Genomic DNA, 23,998 nt, shown 5'->3' with positions numbered 1-23,998 from the left:
TTAAGTCTGTAAGAAAATAACACAGAAAATTTTTTTCAAATTAAAAAGTAGAAGAAAATTAACATTAACTTGAAGAATAAAAGTGGAATTAGAAAAATAAATCTTCGTCCTTCACAGTTGAAGAACAGTAAGGTTCTATGCCTGTGTTTTCATTAGTTTTTATCTGTAGAATGGAGGGACCTTTTAACACAGTAAACCTATTACCTAAGGGGTATTTTGAAAAAATACCTTAGTTTTTGCTGAAAAAAGGTACAGTGTTGTCTCTTGAGCATTCTGAGTTGAAAACTGGAAGTATAAATATCTGCTGGTGACTCATGGAGGGGGTTCTAGAAATGTATTAACAACTTGACTTCATTATGTGAGCTTGAGTATGTGGTTCTTTTTCTCCTAGGGTTATGAGGATTGGCTGAGACACAGAGCTGACAATGAAGTCAACAAGAGAACTGTTTACATTATTGAAAATGCAAAACGAGTGAGAAAAGAGAGTGAAAAAATCAAGGTATTAATTTTTGTAATTCATTCTTTTTTTATTATGGCAAAACCACGCCATTTTAAAATGTACAATTCAGTGCCATTTAGTACATTCACAATGTCATGCAACCATCAGTGCTATCTGGTTCCAGACCATTTTCATCACCCCAAAGGGAAACCCCCATAGCCATTAAGTAGTCATGCCACATTCCTCCCCCACCCAGGCCCTGGCAACCACTAATCTTCTTTCTGTCTCTATGGATTTGCCTATTCTAGATATTTCATATAATTGGAATCATACACTGTGTGACCTTTTGTGTCTGGCTTCTCTCACTCTATGTAATGTTCTCAAGGTTCGTTCATGTTGTAGCATCTGTCAGTACTTCATTCCTTTTTGTGGTTGAATAATGTTCCATCATGTGGCTATACCACATTTTGTTTATCCATTCATCAGTTGATGGACATTTGTCTTTTTTCCACTTTTTTGGCTATTAGCAATGTTGCCATTGTGAGCACTCATGTACAAGTTTTGTTTTGTTTTTTGAAGAAGATTAGCCCTGAGCTAACATCTGCTGCCAATCCTCCTCTATTTTGCTGAGGAAGATAGGCCCTGAGCTAACATCTGTGCCCGTCTTCCTCTATTTTATATGTGGGATGCCTCCCACAGCATGACTTGATAAGCAGTGCTTAGATCCACGCCCAGGATCCAAACTGGTGAACCCTGGGCTGCCGAAGCAGGGCACATGAACTTAACTCCTATGCCACCAGGCTGGCCCTCATGTACAAGTTTTTGTTTGAACATCTATTTTCAATTTTGGGGGGTACATACCTAGGAGTAGAATTGCTAGGTCGTATGGTAATTCTGTGTTTAACTTTTTCATGAACTGCCAAACTGTTTTCCATAGCAGCTGTATCATTTTATATTCCACCAGCAATGTATGAGAGTTCCGAGTATTATTTATTATTTTTTAATATCTCAGAAAGTTTGATTTTTAATCAAATTAATCATTGTTTATTATTATTCAGGAAGATCCCTGCCAATAAGATTTTAGACTTGTCCATATCAAATAATATTTTTTATTCCCAACAGATTTTATTTCAATTAATAATAAACTTTACTTTTTGAGCAGTTTTAGGTCACAGCAAAATTGAGCAGAAAGTACAGAGTTCAGATATACCCCCTTCCCCCACACAGGTACAACCTCCCTCACTATCAGTATCCCCCACAGAGTGGTACATTTGTTAGCATCAGTGAACCTACACTGACAAATCACTATCACCCAAAGTCAATAGTTTACATTAGGATTTACTCTCGTACATTCTATGAGCTTGGACAAACGTACAATGACACTTACCCACAATTATAAAATCATACAGAGTAGTTTCACTGCCCTAAAATACCTCAATGTTCTGCCTATTCATCCCTCCCTCCCTCCCACCCCAGGCTACCACTGATCTATTTACCGTCTCCTTAGTTTTGCCTTTTCCATAATGTCATACAGTTGCAATCATATGGTATGTAGCCTTTTCAGACTGGCTTCTTTCACTTAGTAATATGCATTTAAGTTTCTTCCATGTCGTTTCATGGCTTGACAGCTCATTTGTTTTTAGCACTGAATAATATTCCATTGTCTAGATGTACCACTGTTTATCCATTCACCTACTGAAGGGCATCCTGTTTGCTTCCAAGTTTTGGCAAGTATGAATAAAGCTGCTATAATCTTCCATATGCAGGTTTTTATGTAGACATAAGATTTCAGTTCATCTTGGTAAATACCAAGTAGTGTGATTACTGGATCATAGGGTAGGAGCGTGTTTAGTTTTGTAAGAAGCTGCCAAGCTGTCTCCAAAGTGACTGTTGCATTTTGCCTTCCCACCAGCAGTGAATGAGAGTTCCTGTTGCTCCACGTCCTGGGCAGCATTTGTTATCAGTGTTCTGGATTTTGGCAATTCTAATAGCTGTGTAGTGGTATCTCATTTTTGTTAGATTTGCAATTGGTGACATATGGCTTTGAATATCTTTTCATATGCTTATTGGCCATCTGAATATCTTCTTTGGTGAAGTGTCTTTTCAGGTCTTTTGCCCATATTTTAATCAGATTATTAATTTTCTTGCTGTTGAGTTTTAAGGATTTTTTTTGTACATTTTCGGTAACAGCCCTTTATTGCATGTATTTTTTTACCATATGTTATCCCAGTCTCAAGGTATTACGTATTTATTTTTATTTTATTTTATTTTGTTATTGTGATAAAAAAACAGAACATTAACTTTACCATCTTACCTATTTAAGTGTACAGTTCAGTAGTAAGTATATTCACATTGTTGTACAACATATTTCTAGAACTTTTTCATCTTGTAACACTGAAACTCTATACCTACTAAACACTAATTCTCTCTATCTCCAGCCATTTCTACCTTCTGTTTCTACTTGAGAGAGATACTTTGACTACTTCGGAGAGATACTTCCCCTGAGTGGGATCATATGGTATTTGTCCTTTGCTGTCTGGCTTATTTCACTTAGTGTAATGTCTTCAAGGTTCATCTATGTTGTGGCATATGACAAGATTTCCTTCTTTTTAAGGCTACATAATATTCCACTGTGTGCATATACCACATTTTATTATCAATTCATCTGTTGATGGACATTTGGGTTGCTTCCACCTCTTGGCTATGTGAATAATGCTGCAGTGAACACAGTTATACAAAGAACTCTTTGAGATCCTGCTTTCAATTATGTTAGATATATATCCAGAAGTAGAGTCTCTGGATCTCATGGTAATTCCATTGTTAATTTTTTGAGGAACCTCCATCCTGTTTTCCATAGTGGGTGCACCATTTTACCTTTGCACCTAGAGTGCACAAGGGTTTCAAATTATCCACATCCTCTCCAGCACTTGTTCTTTTCTGTTCTTTTGATAGTGGCCATCCTCATGGGTGTGAGATGATACCTCATTGTGGTTTTGATTTGCATTTCGCTAATGATTAATGATGTTGAGCATCTTTTCATGTGCCTTTTGGCCATTTATATATCTTCATGGAGAAATATCTATTCAAGTCCTTTGCCCATTTTTTAATCGTGGTATTTGTGTGTGTGTTTGCTGTTGAGTCGTAGAAATTCCTTAAATATACTAGATATTGACCCCTTATCAGATACATGTTTGCAAATATTTTCTCCCATTTCGTAGATTGCCTTTATACTCTGTTGATTGTTTCCCTTGGCGCACACTTTTTAAGTTTGATGTATTCCCATATCTCATTTTGATTTTTTTGAATGTATACGTAATATTCAAATTTATTAATCAAGAAGTGCAAATCATGGGGCCAGCCCCGTGGCTGAGTGGTTAAGTTCGCGTGCTCCGCTTCCAGCAGCCCAGGGTTTCGCTGGTTCAGATCCTGGGCACGGACATGGCACCACTCGTCAGGCCACGCTGAGGTCGCATCCCACGTGCCACAACTAAAAGGACCTACAACTAAAAATACACATCTATGTGCTGGGGGGATTTGGGGAGAAAAAAGCAGAAAAAAAAGAAGTGCAAATCAAAACAAGTTTTTCTCATCAGATGGGACTTTTAAAATGGGCAGAGACTTTCTCACAGGCTACTGGTAAAAACATAATTTTTGTTTGTTTAATTTTTTAAAAAAATTTTATTGAGGTCATAATAATTTACAATATTGGGAAATTTCAGTTGTATGTTACTATTTGTCAGTCACCATATAAATGTGCCCCTTCACCCCTTGTGCCCATCCCCCAAACCTCTTCCCCCTAGTAACCATTAAACTGTTCTGTTTGTCCATGTGTTTAATCTTCCACAAATGAGTAAAATCATATAGTGTTTGTCTTTCTCAGTCTAGCTTATTTTGCTTAACATAAAACCCAAAAGGTCCATCCATGTTGTTGCTAATGGGATGGTTTTGTCTTTTTTTCGAAAGATTTTATTTTTTCCTTTTTCTCTCAAAGCCCCCCAGTACATAGTTTTGTATTTTTAGTTGTGGGTCCTTCTAGTTGTGGCATGTAGGATGCCACCTCAGCATGGCTTGGTGAATGGTGCCATGTCCACGCCCAGGAATCAAACTGGCGAAACCCTGGGCTGCCGAAGCAGACCATGTAAACTTAACCACTTGGCCACAGGGCCAGCCCCGGGCTTGTCTTTTTTATGGCTGAGTGGTATTCCTGTGTGTGTGTGTGTGTGTGTGTGTGTGTGTGTGTATACACACGCACCATATCTTCTTTATCCAATCATCAGTTGGTGGGCACTTGGGTTGCTTCCATGTCTTGGCTATTGTGAATAATGCAGCAACGAACATAGGGGTGCATGTGTCTCTTAGTATTGTTGATTTCAAGTTCTTTGGATAAATACCTAGTAGTGGGATAGCTCGGTCATATGGTATTTCTCTTTTTAATTTTTTGAGAAATCTCCATACTGTTTTCCATAGTGGCTGCACCAGTTTGCATTCCCACCAGCAGTGTATGAGGGTTCTCTTTCTCTACAGCCTCTGCAACATTTGTTACTTGTTGTCTTGGTGATTATAGCCATTCTGACGGGCATAAGGTGGTATTTAAGTGTAGTTTTGATTTGCATTTCTCTGATGATGAGCATCTTTTCATGTGCCTATTGGCCATATGGATCTCTTCTTTGGAAAAATGTCTGTTCATAGCCTCTGCCTACTTTTTGATTGGATTGTTTGATTTTTTTTGTAGTTCAGTTGTGTGAGTTCTTTATATATAAAGGAGATTAACCGCTTGTCGGATATATGATTTACAAATATTTTCTCCCAGTTGGTGTGTTCTCTTTTCATTCTCATTTTCCTTTCTCGCTGTGCTGTTGGTGTTATGTCCAAGAAATCATTGCCAAATCCAAAGTCCTGAAGCTTTTCTCTCACGTTCTTCTAGAAGTCTCATAGGTTTAGGTCTTATATTTAGGTCTTTATTTTCACTTAATTTTTGTATATGGTGTAAGGTAAGAGTCCAGCTTCATTCTTTTGCATGTAGATTTCCAGTTTTCCCAACACTATCTGTTGAAGAAACTGTCCTTTCCTCATCGCATAGTCTTGGCATCCTTGTTTAAAATCATTTGGTCATATGTGCAAGGGTGTGTTTCTGAGCTCTCTATTCATTGATGTACATAGCTGTCTTTATGCCAATACCATATCATTTTAATTGCTATTGCTTTGTACTATGTTTTGAAATCTGGGATTGTGAGGCCTCTATGTTTATTCTTTTCAAGATTGTTTTGTCTATTGGGGGTCTGTTGAGATTCCATATGAATTTTAGGATGTTTTTGTGAAGAATGCCATTGGCATTTTGATAGGAATTCCACTGAATCTGCAGATTGCTTTGGATAGTATATACACTTTAACAGTATTAAATCTTCCAATCCATAAACATAAAATGTCTTTCCATTTATTTGTATTATGTTCGATTTCTTTTAGCAGTGCTTTGCAGCTTTCACTGTACAAGTGTTTAATTTCTTTGGTTTATTCCAAAGTGTTTTATCCTTTTTGATGCTATTGTAAATGGGTTTTTTTTCTTAATTTCCTTTTTGAGTTGGTCATTGTTAGTATATAGAAATGCAACTGACTTTTGAGTGTTGATTTTATATCCTTCACCTTTGCTGAATTCATTTATTAATTCTAACTTTTTTTGTGGAATCTTTAGAGGTTTTTCATGTAATATGTCATCTGTGAACCAGGATAGTTTTAGTTCTTCTTTTCCAATTTGTATGCCTTTTAATTCTTTTTCTTGTCTAATCACTGTGGCAAGAACTTCTAAAACAATGTTGAATAGTAAGTATTATTGGGAGTGGACATCCTTACTTTATTCCTGATCTTAGAGGAAAAGCTTTCAGTCTTTCTCCGCTGAGTATGATGCTAGTTGTGGGCTTGTCATATATGGCTTTTATTATGTTGAGGCCATTTCCTTTTCTTCCTAGTTCATTGAGGTTTTTTTTAATCATGAAAAGGTGTTGAATCGTGCCAGATTTTTTTTCTGCATGGATTAAGATGCTCATATAGTTTTTGTTCATTGTTTTTGTGTTGCATTACATCGATTGATTTTTGTATTTATCCTTGTATCCCAAGGATAAATCCCGTTTGGTCATGGTGTATGATCATTTTAATGTGCTGTTGAATTTGATTTGGTAGTGTTTTGTTGAGGATTTTTGCATCAATATTCATCAAGGGTATTGATCTGTAGTTTTCTTTTTTGTAGTGTCTTTTTCTGGTAATAGTATTAGTGTAATGCTGACCTCATAGAGTAAGTTTGGGAGTGTTCTTCCTCTTAAGTTCTTTAGAAGAGTTTGAGAAGGATTGGTTTTATTTCTTCTTTAATAAATGTTCAGTAAAATTCTCCAATTAAGTCATCTAGTCCTGAACTTTTCTTTTGGGGGAAGTTTTTGCTTCCTTCTTCAATCTCCTCACTAGTTTTGAATATGTTCAGAGTTTTTCATATTTTCATGATTCAGTTTTGGTAGGTTGTATGTTTCTAGGTATTTATCCATTTATTCTAGGTTATCCTATTTGTTGGCATATAATTGTTTATAGTAGCCTCTTGTACCATCATGAGACATTTAGTGACGGGGATATGTTCTAAGAAATGCATCATGAGGAGATTTCATTGTTTTGTGAACATTTCATAGAATGTACTTACACAAACCTGGATGGTGTAGCTTACTGCACACTTAGGCTATATCGTGCTAATCTTATGGGACCAGCATAGTATATGCAGTCCATTGTTGACAGAAATGTTGTTATGCAATGCATCACCGTAATCATTTTTATTTCTGTGGCATCAGTTGTAGATGTTTTCTCTTTTTTAGCTATTTGAGTCTTTTTTTTCTTAGTCTAGTAAGAGTTTGTTCATTTTGTTGATCTTCCAAGGTATTATTTTTAAAAGAATATTTCTATATGAATATAGATTAAAATATGAAAGCTACTGGAAATCAGATCCCCCAGAACAAGGGAAGAACATGAGTGGGACAGAAAGAAAAGAGGGTAGGTGAAAATACCATTTCAGAATGATTCAGGGCTGTGATATAAATTCATAAAAAATAATACTCTTTTCCCTGTACTCTTATCAATTACTATCACTAATGAATTATTTATTAAATACCTGGAATTCCTGGGCATAAGTTCTCCATATCCCCAGTGCTTGGTAAATTGTCTTGCGTCTACTAATAGTGATGATGGGAGGAAGGCGACAGAGTAGGAGGGTTACCTGAGTTTGACATAGATTGTCTTTCTTTTATTCTTTTTTCTTTTACTCTTCTGATTTTGCTGTCATCCCCACCCTCTTAGAAAGACCCCCATCTTTCACCTTCAGTTCACTAGGCTTCTTTGCCTTGAGGCTGACCTTAAGCAGATATAATCTTTTTTTTTTTTTTTTTTGAGGAAGATTAGCCCTGAGCTAACTACCACCAATCCTCCTCCTTTTGCTGAGGAAGACTGGCCCTGAACTAACATCCATGCCCATCTTCCTCTACGTTATACGTGGACGCCTACCACAGCATGGCATGCCAAGTGGTGCCATATCGGCACCCGGGATCCGAACCAGCGAATCCCGGACCACAGAGAAGCGGAACATGCGCACTTAACCGCTGCACCACTGGGCCGGCCCCTCAGCAGATATAATCTTAATTAAATCAGTTTATGTTATTGTATGAAATACTATTTCTTTGTGCCCTTTCTGGAGTATTTGTGTGTGGAAAGAGATGCTTATAAATGAAAAGTGTCTAAATATTTAATTCCGCGGCTGGGGAGTAGGGAGACTATTGTTGAGCAGGAAAGTGACTTGTTCTGTATCCTCAGTGCAATGGGAATTTTTGGAAGGATTTCAAAGCCAGGGAGTGACTTGATCTTATTTTTTTTTAAAAGACAAGTTTGGAGAGTAAACAAAGTGGAGGCATGGGAAAAAGTGGAATGAGGGAGACCAGTTAGGTGGCTACTGCCATAGTATAAGCAAAAGATGATAAGAGCTTATATTAGGATGATAATAGTAGAGATAATGTTGATAAAATAGTAGTTAACATTTATATATTACATAAATATACCAAGCACTCCCTTTTACATTATAGTAACTCATTTAATCCTTCCTTCACAACAGTCCTCTGAAATAGGTACTTGCATTATCTCCTCTTTAAAATAAGGAAACTGAGGCCCAGGGAGGTTAAGAAACTTGTCCAACAACCAGTAAGTGGGAAAGCTGGGATTTGAATTGAAACAAGTGGGTGTAGACTCCATGCTCATAACCACAACTTCGTCCCACCTCTCTCATGATTAAGATAAATGGATATATTCACGACATTTTTTTGGAGGTAGAATCGTCATGACTTGGAGATGTATTGGATGTAGGGAATGAGAAAAAAGAGAAAAAAAGAAGAAAGATAGCCTTCTTGGTTTGGGCCCAAGCAACTGGGTGAATTAATTAGTACCATTAAACAAAATACTGGTGCTATTAAATAAGGTGGAGAAGGCTGGAGAAGAATAAGTTTAGGGACAGATGTGGGAGTATAAGGAAATCAGTAATTCAGTTTTGGCCATGTTAATTTTGAGATACCTATTAGACATCCGGATGGAATTGTCAAGCCTGGAGCTGAGAGGAGATATTTTAACTGGAAATAGAAATTTGGATTTCATCAGCATGTAGATGGTATATGAAGCCGTGAGACTGGATAGAATCACATAGAACATAGAGAAGAGAGCCTAGAAACAGGAGTTGAGGAATTCCAATGTAGAAACACAGCTATTTGTAAGGGACAGAGTATGGGTATTGGAGTTAGAAATATTGGAAGAATTTCTTCAAGTTTACTGATTATTTCCTTTGTTGCATCCAGTCTCCTTATAAGCCCATTGAGGGAAATCTTTATCTCTGATATCATGTTTTTTGTTTTTAACTTTTCCATTTGCCCTTTTTTTTTGTAGTTTCCATCTCCGCTCAAATTCGTCATCTGCACATATATATCTACCTTTTTCACTAAATACTTTAATATCTTAATCATAGCTATTTTTACATCTCTGTTTCATAATTCTAAAATCTGAACTTTTCTGGGGCTAGTCCTGTTTACTCCTTTATCTCTTGATGATAGGTCATTTTTGTCTTGTGTTTTGTGTGTCTTATTTTTTTATTGAATTTTTGATGTTGTATGTTAAAGAATGCTAAAGAGTGAGGTGAACAGTATTTATGTTCTGAAATGGGCATCCCTCTCTGTCAGCCCATTAGTGTTGGGGGTTGAGTCAATCTTCAATCCAGTCAGGATTTGGCCTGGCTTTGGTTTTTGTTATAGTTATTGATGCTTTCAGTACACCACAGGACCTCAAATTCCTGAAGTGGTGGATTGCCATTGCCTTGTGTGGGATCTGGGATACCAGGGGGTTTTTCTCAGTGTTCCTGTTCCACCCTCTCCTCAGCAGATCCTACATCCCTGAAACAGAGGATGCCTCTCTCTGCCCTTTCTCCTCCCCCAGTGGTAGATTACTATTTCATGGTATTCATTGCAAAGCTCCTGGTGGGAACAGAGTGGTTTCTTGGTTCTCCTGCTCCAGTCTCAATATTAGGCAGGCCTTATGCACCATACCTCTGGGTGAAACTTTCTCAGTACTCCCGCTCCACCTCCCATGGCAGCTGGACTTTGCCTTTTATCATTGCTAGCTCCTCGGTATGAGTGAGCTTCCTGTCCTATCCCCAGCAGTACATGGCTTTTGCTTCTACCTGTCCTGCAGTGGTAGGGACGTTTTCCTGAGACTATGCCAGAGGCGATTTCTTGCCTTTCTTGTACACATAGATAGCTTTTGTCTCATGTCAGAGAAGGATCTATGATTCTGGCATATTTTGAGTCTGTCTCTTCACAGCAGTCAGTCACAACCTGTATGCCTGTACCAGTGAAGAAGGCTCTTTTAGGTCTCCTGCCCTCATGCTTTCTCATGAGTTCCCAGTGGATGCCTGTAGAGAAGAATTGATGAATGGTTATGATTTCCTCTTTTCTCTCAGGCTTGCAGAGATTCAAAACTGTCATGTTAGTTCCTACTAAGCCTTTAAGAATTGCTTAGGGGCTGGCCCCGTGGCCGAGTGGTTAAGTTCGCGCGCTCCGCTGCAGGCGGCCCAGTGTTTCGTTAGTTCGAATCCTGGGCGTGGACATGGCACTGCTCATCAGACCACGCTGAGGCAGCGTCCCACATGCCACAACTACAAGAACCCACAACGAAGAATACACAACTATGTACCGGGGGGCTTTGGGGAGAAAAAGGAAAAAATAAAATCTTTAAAAAAAAAAAAAAAAAAAAAAATCTAGTTGTTTCCTTCTCATGCACTGTTATGGCAGCCATCTCTTCCACCTGTGCTTTGTCAATTGTGAAACAGTTCATTTCTCCTGTCTACTCAGAGGGACTTTTCGCCCTTTGAAATTTAGTTCACTTGGTTGCCTTGCAACCTCAGCTCTCTGAGGAACTAAAAGAATAGGTGATTTTGTAGATTACCCAGCATTTTCTAATATTTATGATGACGGATGGTGATGTTCTCTTGTGGCTTTTGATATGCTAAGTGGAAACAGAACTCTGGAGTTGATTCTCTAACTAGAGCATATTGTTTCCTTCCTAAACCTTTGAGCCTGGCCTGCCAGGCCCTTTGTGATCTGGCCCTTTACCATCTCACCAGCCTCAACCTGCACTCCAGTTCTAGGGACCTTTATAGTTGATATCTGAGCGAATCGCAAATGTTGTAGAACAAATTATTTGTGGTTGCAGTTATCTAAGGCACTTACCCAAGGTCATATAGTTATGTGGCAGAGCTGCGACACAGAGTCAAGTTAAAAGGTCCTACCTTGTAACCATTGTGATTTGTTCCCTACATTATTAAATTATCTGTAATAAAAATGGTTCATGATTTCTTCTCTCATGTTTTTCCTCTGCTTGAGCTTTGGATGCTTGCTGATAGGAAGTTATTTCTCATTGTTATATTGATTGATTCTTCTGATAGCAGATGAATTGTTGGAAAGTGACCTATATGAAATTTTTTTCAAACATTATGAGAAAAATAGATGCCTATCGAATTAACTGAGGTTTTCTGAGCACTGAAGCAGGAACTGGCACCCAACAATAATAGTGTCACCACATGGAGGGCAGAGCATGTTGAAATATGCATGATGCAGAGTGGGAGTGTGGCTGCCCAATGTTCATGAAGTGCTCAAATTGAGACATGTTGATTTTCGTGATTCATTCACCAAATGATAATGGTCATTGTCTTAATGAAACAGCAATGCCAGAGAACAGGTGGGTCTCTGGGCGCTGAAATCATTTATTAAAGGTCAATACTGAGGTAATCTGAAAGCATCACAAATCCTTGTGATCTTAAAGAGGATTCTGAATGTTGAGTAATATTCATTCTTTCATTGCCTTTCATGTGGTATAGAATGCTGAAACCCTTTCTAAGCCTCAGAGTAGAAGAGATCTCTTGCTACAGTTCTGACTTTACTTTGAGGTGTAATGAGTACTTTGTTTAGAATTAAAAATACTTATATTTACTTTTCTCTCCATGCTAGGTCGGTGATGTAGTCGAAGTACAGGCAGATGAAACCTTTCCCTGTGATCTTATTCTTCTATCATCCTGCACTAGTGATGGAACCTGTTATGTTACTACAGCCAGTCTTGATGGGGAATCCAATTGCAAGGTAAATGGAGACTAAACGTTTCTAAACATTTTGAGCTCAAGATAGTTAATCATACAATATTCCTTCCTTCTGCCCCCTAGTCTTTCATCTTGTTATTTCCTATTTGTCTAAGTTTTGTATTTGAAGACAGCTTTTATATAATTGTCTTTGAACTTCTAAGCAAATACTAAACTTTGGGGAAAAGGGTAGTGTTGGGTGGGGAAAATCCATGCCACAAATAAAAGCTATCACACTTTTTATAACACTGCTTGCATTTAATATTGACATAACCCCTTCAATATTTTATTTAGGCTTTTAAAAATGAGAATAATCATAGACTGAAAATAACTATAAAAATCACTTCATGCAGTCTAACCTTACAGTTTGATCTACTTTCATTTAAAAAGCGATGAATATTTTCTTTAAAAAAATGTTTATTCTTGGCACATAGAAAATGTAGCCTGGAGTAATTTGATTGCTTTTTAAAAAATATCTTAGGGTGTAGTTTGACAAATGTTTGCTTTATTGCAACTAGGAAGAATTATAAATGTGTTAAAGCAAATTTGCTCAAACTGGAGGACAACTTACTTCCCTGGTACTTTCTGGCACAGTCAGTTCTTGGCCATTGACCAGAATTCCACGGGGCATGAAGATGTATCCTCTGTATGCTGCCTTTAAAGCAGGGTCCTAATGTGCTCACCTCTGTGTGTATCCTTGAGGGCTTTCCTCTGCTTGTGTATTCCATCTGGAGTTGAGGACCAGGACTTAGTATGTGAAAAAGTGACTTAAGTGCCTGTTAGGTGACTAATTCTGTCCTTCAAGGGCATGGTGATGAAGTAGTCCCATTTAAACTGTTCAAAAACAAAGTCATATTTGAGAGAATGTCAAGATAAAAATCAAGAAATCTATCTAAAGATTCCCTAATAGGAGAAAAACTTTAAAGAAAGAAAGCTTTCAGGTGGTTTCTTTTTTCATTTAAGTTGATCTGATCAAATTGTCTAAAAGTACATAGGTTTTTAAAGTCAGGAGATAGTTTTAAATATAGCTCAGGCAATTTCATGGTATTTCCCAAAGACCAGGTAACAGCTTTCCCTTCTGTGTAAGTGGTTATAGTCTTTGGGTCTGTGTTAGCCATTCTTTGATGATTTATAAATGGGTTCATTGGCGCATACCTTGAGTTCTGGATGAATCAGGTACAATAATATACACTAGTAGAATATTCTGCCTGACAAAAGCAAGACACATCATCTCCCTGCTCCTCATATGATATGTTGCTGATTTGAGCATTTTCAAGATCATTAATTATGCTGTTTGTATAATGGAACTATTAATGATTTTTTTCTTTCTGTTGACAAAATATTAGGATTCTTGTGACCGAAAGGGTTATGTTCAATTCATATGTGTATATTTACATCACCATACACTGATGAACAAAATAGTACGTCTTAGTTCTATAAATAGAAAAAAATAAATGCATTAAATTTTTTCATGGAGTTTTCAGTTAATTATATGCTTACTGCAAATGGAATTCTCTCTGTGGTTAGTATCAAGAAAAGCTTTTAGTTTTTTCATTATCTTTGAAATCTCCTTGCAGCAAGGTTATCTTTCTAATTGTTTATAATATATTTTAAGAATAATACCATAAAATTTATTTAGTGGGAACTGTGCATCAGTATTTGTATTATTCTGCCAAAGCCTCTTAATAAAACATACAGTGTTCCTAGAATCAGGTAGCTGTATGATTATGAAAAGAAACACTTTTTTTGTTTGTTTTTGCTTTGTCTTCTACTTTCATCTAGACACATTATGCGGTACGTGATACCATTGCACTGTGTACGGCTGAGTCCATTGATACCCTCCGAGCAGCAATTGAATGTGAACAGCCTCAACCTGACCTCTATAAGTAAGAATCACTTGGTTTTATTTTCCTGCTGTCTGTTGGCTTCCAGTATTGCAAAGAAACACCCATCACTTACCCAGCCTCCTTTCGTTTGTATTTTTACGAGCTGTTCCTTCCTTCTGGCATGAAAATGAATCAAATGAGCCTTGTTTGCTATCAGCCTAAGATAAATCATTGTGGGTTCAGGCATCTTACTTGTGATTTTTCCTTTATTTTTGTTATTTGTAAACATGACCATCCATCAAATTTTAAGATTATGTTATCCCGTAAGGCTGATCTATCAGACTGATGCATTAACCAGCGTTAATTAAAACAAAATGTGTCATCCAGCATTCAAGAGAGAAGGGGATATGGAGCCATGCAATTAGTAAGCATTCCATCCTTCTTTTTATGATGATCATAGTGACCTGAGTATTGCAAACGGGCTATTTCTTGTCCACAGTAAACAGTTACATTGAGCGAGCAGTGAAATGGTGTAATTTTCTCTATTTTACTCTTCTTAGTCTTTCTGGAGTAGATTTGCTAATTAACAGTCATTGTGGGTTGTCAAAATTTGGCATTTGATTTTTAAGACTGGTTAGTTTGGTTGATTAGAGCATATTGTTAATGAGGGTAGAGTAACAGGTTTGGTTTTTTTAAAATTTTTATTGAGATTATGATAGTTTATAACCTTGTGAAATTTCAGTTGTACATTATTGTTTGTCACTCGTGTTGGAGGTGCACCACTTGACCCTTTGTGCCCACCCCCTAGCCTGCCTTTCCCCTACTAGCCACTAATCTGTTCTCTTTGTCTACATGTTTAACTTCCACATGTGAGTGGAGTCATAGAGAGATTGTCTTTCTCTATCTGGCTTATTTCACTTAGCATAATTCCCCCAAGGGCCATCCATGTTGTGAATGGGACAGTTCTTTTCTATGGCTGAGGAGTATTCCATTGTATGTATATACCATCTCTTTTTTATCCAATCATTAGTTGATGGGCACTTAGGTTGCTTCCACGTCTTGGCTATTGTGAATAATGCTGCAATGAATAGAGGAGTGCATGGGACTTTTGGATTGCTGATTTCAAGTTCTTTGGATAGATACCCAGTAGTGGGAATGCTGGGTCACATGGTATTTCTATTGTAATCTTTTGAGAAATCTCCATACTGTTTTCCATAGTGGCTGCACCAGTTTGCATTCCCACCAGCAGTGTATGAGGGTTCCTTTTTCTCCACAACCTCTCCAACATTTGTTACTATTTGTTTTGGTTATTTTTGCCATTCTAACGGGTGGAAGGTGTTATCTTAGTGTAGTTTTGATTTGCATTTCCCTGATGATCAGTGATGATGAACATCTTTTCATGTGCCTATTGGCCATTCGTATATCTTCTTTGGAGAAATGTCTGTTCATGTCTCCTGCCCATTTTTTTATTGGGTTGTTTAATTTTTTGTTTTTGAGTTGTGTGAGTTCTTTATATATTATAGAGATTAATCCTTTGTCAGATGTATGACTTGCAAATATTTTTTCCCAAGTGGTGGGTTGTGTTTTTGTTTCAATCCTGTTTTCCTTTGCCTTGAAGAAGCTCTCTAGTCTGATGAAGTCCCATTTGTTTATTCTTTATTGTTTCCCTTGTCTGAGAAGATATGGTGTTGGAAAAGATCCTTTTAATACTGCTGTCAAAGAGTGTACTGCCTATATTTTCTTCTAGAAGCCTTATGGTTTCAGGTCTTGCCTTTAGGTCTTTGATCCATTTTGAGTTTATTTTTGTGAATGGTGAAAAAGAATGGTCAATTTTCATTCTTTTACATGTGGCTGTCCAGTTTTCCCAGCACCATTTGTTGAAGAGACTTTATTTCCTCAGCTCCTTTGTCGAGTATTAGCTGTCTATAGATGTGTGGGTTTTTTTCTGGGCTTTCAATTCTGTTCCATTGATCTGTGCACCTGTTTTTGTACCAGTACCATGCTGTTTTGATTATTGTAGCTTTGTAGTATGTTTTGAAGTCAGGGATTGTGATGCCTCCAGCTTTGTTCTTTTTTCTCAGGATTGCTTTAGCAATTCAGGGTCTTTTGTTGCCCCATATGAATTTTAGGATTCTTTGTTGTATTTCTGTGAAGAATGTCATTGGGATTCTGATTGGGATTGCGTTAAATCTGTAGATTGCTTTAGGTAGTATGGACTTTTTAACTATGTTTATTCTTCCAATCCGTGTACATGGAATGTCATCCCATCTCTATATGTTGTCATCAGTTTATTTCAGGAAAGTCTTGTAGTTTTCATTGTATAGGTCTTTCACTTCCTTGGTTAAATTCACCCCAAGGTATTTTATTCTTTTTGTTGTGATTGTGAATGGGATTGTGCTCTTGAGTTCTTTTTCTGTTGGTTCGTTGTTAGAGTATAGAAATGCTACTGATTTATGTAAGTTGATTTTATACCCTGCGACTTTGCTGTAGTTGTTGATTATTTCTAATAGTTTTCCAATGGATTCTTTGGAGTTTTCTATATATAAAATCATGCCATCTGCAAACAGCGAGAATTTCACTCTTTTACTCCCTGTATTCGTTTCTCTTCTCTAATTGCCCTGGCCAAAACCTCCAGTACTGTGTTGAATAAGAGTGGTGATAGAGGGCATCCTTGTCTTATTCCTGTTCTCAGGGGGATGGCACTCAGTTTTTGCCCATTGAATATCATGTTGGCTGTGGGTTTGTCATATATGGCCTTTATTATGTCAAGGTAATGTCCTTCTATCCCCATTTTGTTAAGAGTTTTTATCATAAATGGCTGTTGGATCTTGTCAGATGCTTTCTCTGCATCTATTGAGATGATCATGTGGTTTTTATTCCTCAATTTGTTGATATGTTGTATCACGTTGATTCATTTGCAGATGTTGAACCATTCCTTTGTCCCTGGTAAGAATCCCACTTGATCATGATGTATGATCCTTTTGATGTATTGCTGAATTTGGGTTGCCAAAATTTTGTTGAGAATTTTTGCATGTATGTTCATCAGTGATATTAACCTGTAGTTCTCCTTTTTTGTGCTATCTTTGTCAGGTTTTGGTATCAGAGTGATGTTGGCCTCGTACAATGTGTTAGGAAGTGTTCCATCCTCCCTAATTTTTTGGAATAGCTTGAAAAGGATAGGTATTAAATCCTCTCTGAAAGTTTGGTAGAATTCCCCAGGAAAGCCATCTGGTCTTAGGGTTTTATTCTTTGGGATGCTTTTGATGGCTGTTTCCATCTCTTTCCTTGTGATTGGTCTGTTCAGATTGTCTGTTTCTTCTTGACTCAGCTTTGGGAGGTTGTAAGAGTATAAGAATTTATCCATTTCCTCTAGGTTATCCATTTTGTTGGCATATAGTTTTTCGTAGTATTCTCTTATAATCTGTTGTATTTCTGTGGAGTCTGTTGTTATTTCTCCTCTTTCATTTCTGATTTTGTTTACTTGAGCTTTCTCTCTTTTTTTCTTTGTAAGTCTGGCTGGGGGTTTGTCAATTTTGTTTATCTTCTTAAAGAACCAGCTCTTTGTTTCATTGATCGTTTCTACTGCCTTTTTTGTTTCAATTGCATTTAATTTTGCTCTGAGTTTTATTATTTCTTACCTTCTTCTGACTTTGGGTTTTGTTTGTTCTTCTTTTTCTAATTCACCTAGGTGTAATTTGAGATTGCTTATCTGGGATTTTTCTTGTTTGTTAAGGTGAGCCTGTGTTGTGATGAATTTCCCTATTAATACAGCTTTTTCTGTATCCCATATGAGTTGGTATGGCATGTTATCATTTTCATTTGTCTCCAGATATTTTTTGATTTCTTCTTTAGTTTCTTCAATGATCCATTGCTTGTTCAATAGCATATTGTGTAGTCTCCACATCATTGTGCCTTTTTCAGCTTTTTTCTTGTAGTTAATTTCTAGCTCTATAGCATTATGATTGGAGAAGATGCTTGTTATTTCAATTTTTTAAATTTATAGAGGCTTGCCTTGTTTCCCAACATATGGTCTATCCTTGAGAATGTTCCCTGGGTACTTGAGAAGAATGTGTATTCTGCTGTTTTTGGAAGGAGTGTTCTATATATGTCTATTAAGTCCAACTGGTTTAGCTTTTCATTTAATTCCACTGTTCCCTTGTTGATTTTCTCTCTGGATGATCTGTCCATTGATGTGAGTGGGGTGTTGAGGTCCCCTACTATTGTGTTATTTTTTATACCTTCTTTTACGTTTGTTAATAGTTGCTTTGTGAACTTTGGTGCTCCTGTATTGGGTGCATAGATATTTATAAGCATTATTTCTTCTTGGTAGAGTGTCCCTTTGATCATTATATATATTGCCCCTCTTTGTCTCTCTTTACCTGCCTTATCTTGAAATCTACCTTGTCTGATATAAGTATTGCAACACCTTCTGTCTCTTGTTTTCCATTAGCTTGGAGTACCATCTTCCACCCCTTCACTCTGAGCTTGTATTTGTCATTGGAGCTGAGATGTGTTTCCTGGAGGCAACACATTGTTGGATCTTGTTCTTTAATCCATGTTGCCACTCTGTGTGTTTTTATTGGAGAGTTCAATCTGTTTACATTGAGGGTAGTTATTGATGTATGAGGGCTTAATGCTGTCATTCTGTCACTCGTTTTCTGGTTTTCCCGCATTTCCTTTGTTTCTTGTTCTCTGTGTTTTCGTCTGCCCATTGAATTCTGCAGTGTTTTACTGCTGTGTTTTGCAGGTTTTTCCTTATTTATGTTTTGTGTCTCTGTTCTGCTTTTTAGTTTAGTGGCTACCCTGAAGTTTGTATTCAGAAGCTCGTGCATAACATAGTCCATTTTCTGATGGCCTCTTATTTCCTTAGTCTAAACTGATTCAGTCCCTTTCCTCCTCCCTTCCTAAGTTATTATTTTCATATCTTATTCCAACTTGTGCTGTGAATTTGTGGTTAAAGTGATAAGATTGTCTTTGTTTTTGGTGTTTTCCTTCCCTTTATCCTAATGCTATAGTTGAATATTTGCTATCCTATTCTGATTCTATCTGTTTGTCTCCTTACTCTGTGTTTTGTGACCCCTTTCTCCCTTTTTTCTTTTTTCAGCTATGAGTACCTTCTTGAGAATTTCTTGTAGGTGGGCGTCTCGTGGCTACAAAGTCCCTCAACTTTGGTTTGTCTGGGAAATGTTTAATTTCTCCTGCATATCTGAAGGATATTTTTGCTAGATGGTGTATTCTTGGCTGAAGATTTTTATCTTTTAAAGTTTTGAATATGTCATTCCATTGTCTCATAGCTTGTAAGGTTTCTGCAGAGAAATCTACTGACAGTCTGATAGGGGTTCCTTTGTAGTTTATTTTCTTCTGCCTTGCTGCCCTGAGTATTCTTTCTGTCATTCATTTTTGCCAGTTTTACTCCTATATGCCTGTCTGTAGGTCTTTTTACATTGACAAATCTAGGAGATCTGAAAGCTTCCTCCACACACATTTCTCTCTCATTCTCTCATGCCATTTGGGAAGTTCTCTGCTTTTATTTCTTTGAGCGTGCTTTCTGCTCCATTCTCCTTCTCTTCACCTTCTTAGATACCTATAATTCTTATGTTGCATTTCCTCATTGAGTCGGATCTTTCTCGGAGAGTTTCTTCATTTCTTTTTAGTTTCAGTTCTCTTTCCTCCTCTGTCTGGAGTAATTCAACATGTCTATCTTCAATTATGCTGATTTGCTCATCTATGATGTCCACACGAGCATTCAAGCAATCCATATTTTGTTTTATCTCTTCCATTGTGTCTTTCATCTCTAGTATTTCTGATTGATTCTTTATAGTTTCAATCTCTTGTGAAGTAGCTCCTGAACTTGTTGAATTGTTTCTCTATATTTTCTTTTACCTCATTGAGTTTTTTGATGATAGCTATTTGAATTCATTGTCATTTAGTTTACTTATTTCTGAGTCCTCAGGACAGAATTCTGGGGATTTATTGTTTTCCCTCTGGTCTGGAGCTTTGATGAATTGCCTGATGCTGGAACTATAGGGTTTTCCCATTGTAATATTATTTGGTTGCAGTTACAGCCTATCGCCACTGGATGGGAGTTGAGAGCCGCGTACTCTGAGCCCTCTGCCTTCAGCCTAGATGGTGCAGCATGGCGTGGGGGGAGCACTATCTCTTGTGTGCAGTACCCCGTTTCCCCATCAGCTCTCACTATCTGGTCTCCTGGGGTCTTGGCTTGATGAGTTCACCCCGCGCAAAAGCTTTCACCCCGTTAGAGGGCTTCCCTCTAGGCTGCAGGGGCGCTTGGGATTCCTGGGTGATCCTGCGGATGTGCAACCCCTCTCTCACTCCTTCCCTCACAGAGCCTCCCACAACAGCGATCCTAGTCTTTAGGGGAGGGAGTGAAGTTCTCTCTTACCCCGTTCCGGCTCCTCCGAGGGGTACTCCAGCCTGTCCGCCCTCCATTGTTTGGCTGCCGTGACTCTCCAAGGATTCCTGTCCTATTAGGATATTTTCTGTTGGAATATGGTTGCTCCTTTTTGTTGTATGTTGGAGGGGAGAGAGTCTGGGGCAAGCTCACTCTGCCATGACGCTGACGTCACTTCACCTAGAATGACAGGTTTTATCCCCAGGTGGGCCAATTAATTTCATTTTATTCCATCATTACAGATGGCATCCATTACCTGTTCCAACCATCTGTTTAATAAATGCTCTTGGTCATAATGTGGGATCAAATGATTGGGTGTGACTTACACCACTGTCCGGTAGTGTAAAAACAAAGTATCCATCCTACTACAAAAACAATGCCCTCCCTCCTTCCTGTCATTCCTTCTTTCCTCGTTCCCTTCTTCTGTATCCACCTTGATAGTAGGAACTAGGACCACAAAGCAACACAGTGGTTCCCTGCCTTCAAGGAGCTCACAGTTTACAAAGGAGATAAAATAGTAAAGCTAGGTTTATAGTACAGTTTGATCATAGAGGTGAGTAAAAGACCCATGGAATCACACAAAAGGGAGTGACTGATTCTGCCTGAGTTAGAGAATAATATATATCTCTGCATATTTGTAGGACAACTCCTAAAGTGTTCAGTTACCTTAAATATGAAGTAGACTTTTAAGGCAGGGAAGATTATTCCTAATTTCTCTAGATTGGATTGAGTGCCCTTGCTATATGATTTCAGAATACCTTGTACTTCCACCACATTAGTTGTAGTTACTCACATTGTAATTGCCTGTTTACTTATCTGTCTTAGGGCAGGAAACATGTCTTTCTTGTTTATTAGTGTATCTCCAATGAGCAGACCTTCATATTTTGTGTATATAGTAAATAATAGTTCCATTTTTCTGAAAAAAGTTAAAATGCAAATTATGAAATACTCATAACATTCTTGTTAAGGAGGGGTTAGGTCTTTTCACCCCAGTTTTCAGAAATGCAGATTACCATATGCCTAGCCACATTAAGTGCTCATGGGAAGCTCACTATTGAGATCCCTTGCAAGACACAGTTTGTAAATTTCCTAGACAGTAATCAAGTGTTCACTGTCTAAGAATAATGCCAATGCTCTGGTTTTCAAAGGGTGATCCTGGGCCAGCAGCATCGGCCTCACCTCCGTACTTGTTGGAAATGCAAATTCTCATCTGAATCATAAGCTTTGGAATGGGGCCCAGAAATTTGTGGTTTAATAAGCCCTCCAGTGATTCTGATGCATGCTCAAATGAAAACTACTAACCAATGGTTTTGAAAGTTATGTTTTAGCACCAGAAACCTTTCTTCACATGAATCTAAAATAGAAGCCAATTAGAAAGTATGAATGAGAGGGATATTTTGTGCATGGACAATGCCAAGTAGATCTTGAAAATCAATTTTGAATCTTTGTTTACATTCTTATAATCCATAATATTACACACCTTATCAGTTCAATGTAACTTTTTTTTCAGATATATATATAGGCTTTCATAATTCATTCAGAGTCTTATCTCTTACATTATTTGTATTGATCCATTCTCATATTTGTGGTATATAGATTTTACCTGGATATAGAAAACACATCTGGTATCATGTTCTTTTTTCAGGTTTGTTGGACGAATCAATATCCGTAATAATAATCTTGAGGCTGTTGCCAGGTTAGTTTGTTATTCCTTTAATCTGTTCTTTTAAGGGGGAATATTTCTCTTTTAAGTCCACTGAAATAGCCAATGCTTTCTTTTATAGAGAGGGAGCTAATGGTGACTAGACCTGGAGTAACTAGCCAATATCCCACTAATAGGTCTTGAGTAACTAACTTTGTGATTGGTAGGGTTGTGGTGGTAGAGGCTTTGAGTGTGTGTCCTGGGAGGGAGGTGATATTGGAAGTGATGCTGAGGGTTTCCAAAATTGCAGAGCTCCAGATACTTTGACTGATATTTCCAAATCTGTTCTAGGCACTGTATTTATTGTCCTTGGTTGTGCAATGGCTGACAATATTGGAAGTATACCAAGAGACCAGTGGATTAAGGGAGAGTGGTTGAGGGACTAGGCAGTGGATAAAATTCTGGAAGAATTACCTGAACTTAAGTAAAATGAAAGACTGATCACTTATAATGAAGCAATTCATATAAAAGGGGATGTCTTCTTTCCTCTTCTGGCATCCAGTTAATTACCTCAACTTTTCCATTTGGCCTTTATAGCCATGCACAAAAGTAAGTTAAAGAAATGCCAAGTGCCCAATGATCCCCAAAAAGCCAGGTTAACTCTATAAATATGTCAGTGTGTCTTTCCCACCTTGCCATTTGCTTGCCCAGTCTTTTATCTGTCACCTTCTCTTTCTGTTTCTTCTTGTCTATTGCTCTGTCCTGTTCTTGTCTTGCTTTCTTTGACTCATAACCCTTTTATCTCTCTGTGCATCTCTTTACCTCTGTGTGTTGCTGGCTACTCCTGTATAGTGTTTCCATCCATGCTGTACCCTCAAGTAACTTCAGAGGGAAGGATCTTTCAGTTCATCCTGGGGAGTTAGCAGATGACATAAGTAGACAGATGCATTCTGAACCCTTAGGAGATAAATGTGTGTTAAAGCAAAATATGTCCCCAAAGTTGATGATGCTATTTATTGGGCTGTTTGGATAAACTGTGTTCGTTTTTTATTTAGGTCTTTGGGACCTGAAAATCTCTTGTTGAAAGGAGCTACATTAAAAAATACCAAGAAGATATATGGTGAATAATTTTTAAGATATCCTTATCAGAAATATGCTTTGTAAAACCTGTGCATAAATAGTGCATGTTAAAGATTTAACATGGCAAATAATGCCATTTAATCTAAGCCTATTTTTAGCTGTTGGGAATTTTTAAGTTGGTAAACTGTCTTGAAATATAACAAATGAACTTTGTAGAATTAAAATTATACCATAAATGATACAGCAACTGACGAATAGAAGAGGCTTTAGAATTCGTACTTTTATAGGCTAAAAAAATTGATAGATCCATGTGGCTGGGAAGTTGGTTGGCCATCTCAGTTGTAACCTCGTTTTCATTGTATTCTCTTATTCCTTAGGAGTTGCTGTTTACACTGGGATGGAAACTAAAATGGCTTTGAACTACCAAGGCAAATCTCAGAAACGTTCTGCTGTTGAAAAGTTAGTGTGTACCACAATTTCTTTAGTTGTTATTGAATTGAAATAGTTGCATCTCAGTAATTCCGAATAACATCCATAACAGAAATACATCAATTATAATAGTGGCTATCATTTTAAGCACTTTTTGTGTTCCTAAAACTGTGCTCAGTGATTTGTATGTCTGATTTGGTTTAATTCTCTGAGTAGCTCTGCAGAGTAATTCCTGTTAACCTGTCCACCTTACAGACGAAGAAATGGTCTCAGAGATGATAAGTGATTTACCTAAGCTCACATAGGTATTCCAGGGCAGAGTTTAGTTGAAATATAAAAATACTTCCTTTTGCTGCTGGATAATGGTTTGGAGTCCTGGTTGCTATATGTGAGGAGATTCTATAACATAGATAATAGTCTTCTGGTCAATATTGAAGTGGTACTTGGGAGAGCTTCAAGCCAGTTGCCACTGTCATGGACCTGA

The 23,998-nt window shown here is 37.6% G+C and overlaps 1 protein-coding gene across 9 annotated transcripts in view; it reads left to right on the top strand.

The window, feature by feature from the left end:
- The window catches only part of ATP11C (ATPase phospholipid transporting 11C), a 172,655-nt gene that overhangs the window by 88,018 nt on the left and 60,639 nt on the right, over positions 1-23,998 (top strand). For all 9 annotated transcript variants that reach the window (XR_011536064.1, XR_011536060.1, XR_011536061.1 and 6 more), the window contains exons 5-10: positions 392-499; positions 12,001-12,129; positions 13,908-14,011; positions 22,009-22,059; positions 23,061-23,125; positions 23,463-23,544. Coding sequence is in view for 4 of the 9 variants with exons in the window: in XM_070605248.1 (XP_070461349.1) it covers positions 392-499; positions 12,001-12,129; positions 13,908-14,011; positions 22,009-22,059; positions 23,061-23,125; positions 23,463-23,544 (539 nt within the window). In the remaining 5 variants the exon portion in view is untranslated. The remainder of the gene's footprint in view (positions 1-391; positions 500-12,000; positions 12,130-13,907; positions 14,012-22,008; positions 22,060-23,060; positions 23,126-23,462; positions 23,545-23,998) is intronic.

This window comes from Equus przewalskii, chromosome X, assembly GCF_037783145.1.
Source record: "Equus przewalskii isolate Varuska chromosome X, EquPr2, whole genome shotgun sequence".
NCBI classification, from domain to species: Eukaryota; Metazoa; Chordata; class Mammalia; order Perissodactyla; family Equidae; genus Equus; species Equus przewalskii.
Note: the sequence above shows the minus strand (reverse complement) of the source record. Positions and strands in the feature narration are given on the sequence as shown.